Source organism: Panthera uncia (genome assembly GCF_023721935.1).
Source record: "Panthera uncia isolate 11264 chromosome A3 unlocalized genomic scaffold, Puncia_PCG_1.0 HiC_scaffold_11, whole genome shotgun sequence".
Classification (NCBI taxonomy): domain Eukaryota; kingdom Metazoa; phylum Chordata; class Mammalia; order Carnivora; family Felidae; genus Panthera; species Panthera uncia.
The window spans coordinates 26,156,887-26,160,451 of NW_026057578.1; the positions used below are offsets into that span (position 1 = coordinate 26,156,887).

The 3,565-nt window shown below is 42.0% G+C and overlaps 1 protein-coding gene across 2 annotated transcripts in view; it reads right to left on the reverse strand.

Annotated features, from left to right (window-relative positions):
• Positions 1-3,565, reverse strand: part of TTLL9 (tubulin tyrosine ligase like 9) — a 41,663-nt gene that overhangs the window by 9,264 nt on the left and 28,834 nt on the right. For both annotated transcript variants that reach the window (XM_049650945.1, XM_049650944.1), the window contains exon 11: positions 308-366. In XM_049650945.1, the coding sequence (XP_049506902.1) occupies positions 308-366 (59 nt within the window). The remainder of the gene's footprint in view (positions 1-307; positions 367-3,565) is intronic.

A 3,565-nucleotide genomic window follows, 5' to 3' on the forward strand; every position in this document is an offset into this window, starting at 1 on the left:
AAGAAAGAAAGAAAGAAAGAAAGAAAGAAAGAAAAAATGCTTTCAAGGTAGGAGGATAGAACACATTTTGTTACAGGGTGTGTGTCTTCGATTCGTAACTTTTAAATATTCGGACGCACAATGTGTGGGTCTCCTTCTGTACTCTTGTCCTGGGTCCTGCAAGTGGGGAGGGTGGTCCTGACCTCACTGATGAACTGGAACTATGAGCCCAAGACTGGCCTGTCCTGGGCTCCGTGGTACACCATCTCCTCACCCCAACCCAGTCCCAAAAGGCTGGCTCTGGAGGCCAGAAGCACAGCTTCCTCACCTTCTTTGGATGGTAGTCAGGAGAGGTCTTTTGCACAGCGACATTGGTGAGGTGAACATCTGGGAGAGGTAGGTGGTCAAGGACAAGTGTGAACAAGAAGGGTGAGCCCTGTTCCATGGAACCCCCAGAGATCAGACTAAGACCTGTGCTTGGACATTGATGAGGAAGGCGCCACAATGGCCCAGACGTCACATATGTGGGCCTTGAGTTCAGATGGGCCTGGGTTCAAATCCCACCTGCGCCTTTTACTGGCTGTGCGCCCCTGAGCAAGTCACTTAACCCCTGAGCCCTATTAAGTGGGGGGACTTAGGTGGGGGAAACGGGCAAAGAGTAAGCAAACAATCAAAACCAATCTGGACGGAAGTGGGGCTGATTAGTTATGAAATCTTTCAGCGGGATTTTTTTTAAGCTTAAAAACGACAATAGAAATCACAGAGGAAGTCAGCGGATGAACAGAGCCAACCATGTAAAAATAAAAATAATCAGATATCAGGGCAAGAATGAAAAGCAAGCATGACTAGAGAAAAGATTTGTAGCAAATGTGACAGACTAATGTTTTTATCACATGAAAATCCCACATAAATTGTTAACAATAAAAATTTATGACCCTAATAGATACATAGATATAGGGAAAACATAACTGCTAAAAGACCATCTGGGAAAATGCCTGACGTTTCTAGTAATAGAAGATACATAATTTTAAAGGGATGTAAATGGAGGGGAGGGGTGGCGCCCGAGTGGCTCAGTTGGTTAAGCATCTGACTTCACGAGATCAGGTCAGGATCTCATGGTTTATGAGTTCAAGCCCCGCATCAGGCTCTGTGCTGACAGCTTGGAGCCTGGAGCTGCTTCAGATTCTGTGTCTCCCTCTCTCTCTGCCCCTCCCCTGCTCGCGCTCTGTTTCTCTCTCAAAACTAAATAAACATTAAAAAACAATTAAAAAGCTATAAATAAAGGGATGTAAATGAGGAAGAAGTACCAATTGGAAGAAACGCAAATTCTAAGGCAAAACCCTGCTTCCCCATTAAGTCAGTTACATATTTTTTAACCTTTTTATTTGGAAAAACTCAAAACTCACAGAATCATTGCAAGTGTAATGAATGCCCATATAGGCTTCATCTACGGGTGCTAATCGTTTTAGAAATGTCTTTAAAATTTTTTTTTTAATGTTCATTTATTTTTGAGAGAGACAGAGCACGAGCGGGGGAGGGGGAGAGAGAGGGGGAGACAGAATCTGAAGCAGGCTCCAGGCTCTGAGCCATCAGCCCGGAGACTGACACCGGGCTTGAACCCACAAACTGTGAGATCATGACCCGAGCCGAAGTTGGGTGCTCAACCGACTGAGCCACCCAGGCGCCCCAGAAAAGTCTTTTTTTAAATGATTGTCTTCAGGGGCGCCTGGGTGGCTCAGTCGGCTGAGCATCCGACTTGATTTCAGCTCAGGTCATGATTTCACGGTTCGTGGGATCATGCCCAGTGTCGTGCTCTGCCCAGACAGCTCGGAGCCTGCTTGGGTTTTTCTCTCTCCCTCTCTCTCTCTGCCTTTCCCCCGCTGATACGCGCTCTAAATAAATGAAGTTTGTTTTTTTAAGTTCCAAACTGTTTGAAAAAATAAAATCAAATGATTGTCTTCAGCAGGGAGAGCTGGGATAAAATGGCCCTGTCAATGGAAGGGTAATAAAAATACAAAAGAACCTTCTGTAAAACAATCTGGCCCACATACCCTTGCCCCAGTATTTACACCTCTGCAATGTCGTCTGAAGGAAAAATTAAGTATGGTAAAAGATTTATGAAAAATATGTTTCTTCCCAGCATTGTGTGTCATAATTGGAGGAAGCAGAATACTTTCTAAATGCCTGCAGGGTGGAAGATTAATAAACCAATAAGTCGGGGCGCCTGGGTGGCGCAGTCGGTTAAGCGTCCGACTTCAGCCAGGTCACGATCTCGCGGTCCGTGAGCTCGAGCCCCGCGTCAGGCTCTGGGCTGACGGCTCGGAGCCTGGAGCCTGTTTCCGATTCTGTGTCTCCCTCTCTCTCTGCCCCTCCCCCGTTCATGCTCTGTCTCTCTCTGTCCCAAAAATAAATAAAAAACGTTGAAAAAAAAAATTAAAAAAAAATAAACCAATAAGTCTACTCGGTGGGATACTTTATAACTAATAAAAAATGTCTACAAGGAAAATACTGATATGTGTAGTGAAAAAAAAGTTATGTTTATACAGTTGAGATCACTCCTTTATAAAATGCAACAACAACAAACTGTACAAACGAACCTGGGAGAAAATACGTCAGGGTAAGTAATTGTCTCTAGAAAATAAGAACACAGAAGGTTTCTTTTCTTTTCTGTTTTTCCTTTTTGTACATTTTCTGAATTTTCTGATTTGCCTTTAAACAGCTTTACTACTTATATTGTGAAAGCTATACTCTTTAAGTGTTTTATTATTTTTATTATTAAAGTAATACATAATGGTTGTAAAAACAATTCATAATATAGGAAAACGTGTAAAGGTGAAAATAAACGTTCCTGGCCTGATTCTAATCCCCCTTGGTGTTCAGAGTTTATAAATTAGTGAACATCCTTTCTGACTTTCTTCTGAATAGAAACATATTTCCTTAAAAGCAAAACTAGGATTATAAACACACCAGGTCTATACCTGTATGTTGTTTTTCATTTTAATAGTCTGTCTTAGATACCTTTCCATGATATTTTAATTGGCCTCATTATAACAGCTGTACAATAGCATGTAGATGTTTTATCGTTCATTTTGCCATCCTTCAAGGGTGTTTTAACTTGTTTCTATTTATTGTTACAGTGCTGAGGTCATTATTTTTATATTTTGTGTGTGCACATACATGCATATATATTTGAATAACTGTATGTGAACTATATATAAAAATATAAATCTCTAACTCTTAAATATGGAGAACAGAGGGTTACTGGAGGGGTTGTGGGACGGGGGTGGGCTAAATGGGTAAGGGGCATTAAGGAATCTACTCCTGAAGTCATTGTTGCACCATATGCTAACTAACTTGGATGTAAATTAAAAAAATAAAAGAAAAAAACATTTAAAAAATGTAAATCTGTATATTTAAGGTCAGGTTAAAATATGTCTTATTACTTTATGATCCAAAGTTGCTTTATTGGGGCGCCTGGGTGGCGCAGTCGGTTAAGCGTCCGACTTCAGCCAGGTCACGATCTCGCGGTCCGTGAGTTCGAGCCCCGCGTCGGGCTCTGGGCTGATGGCTCAGAGCCTGAAGCCTG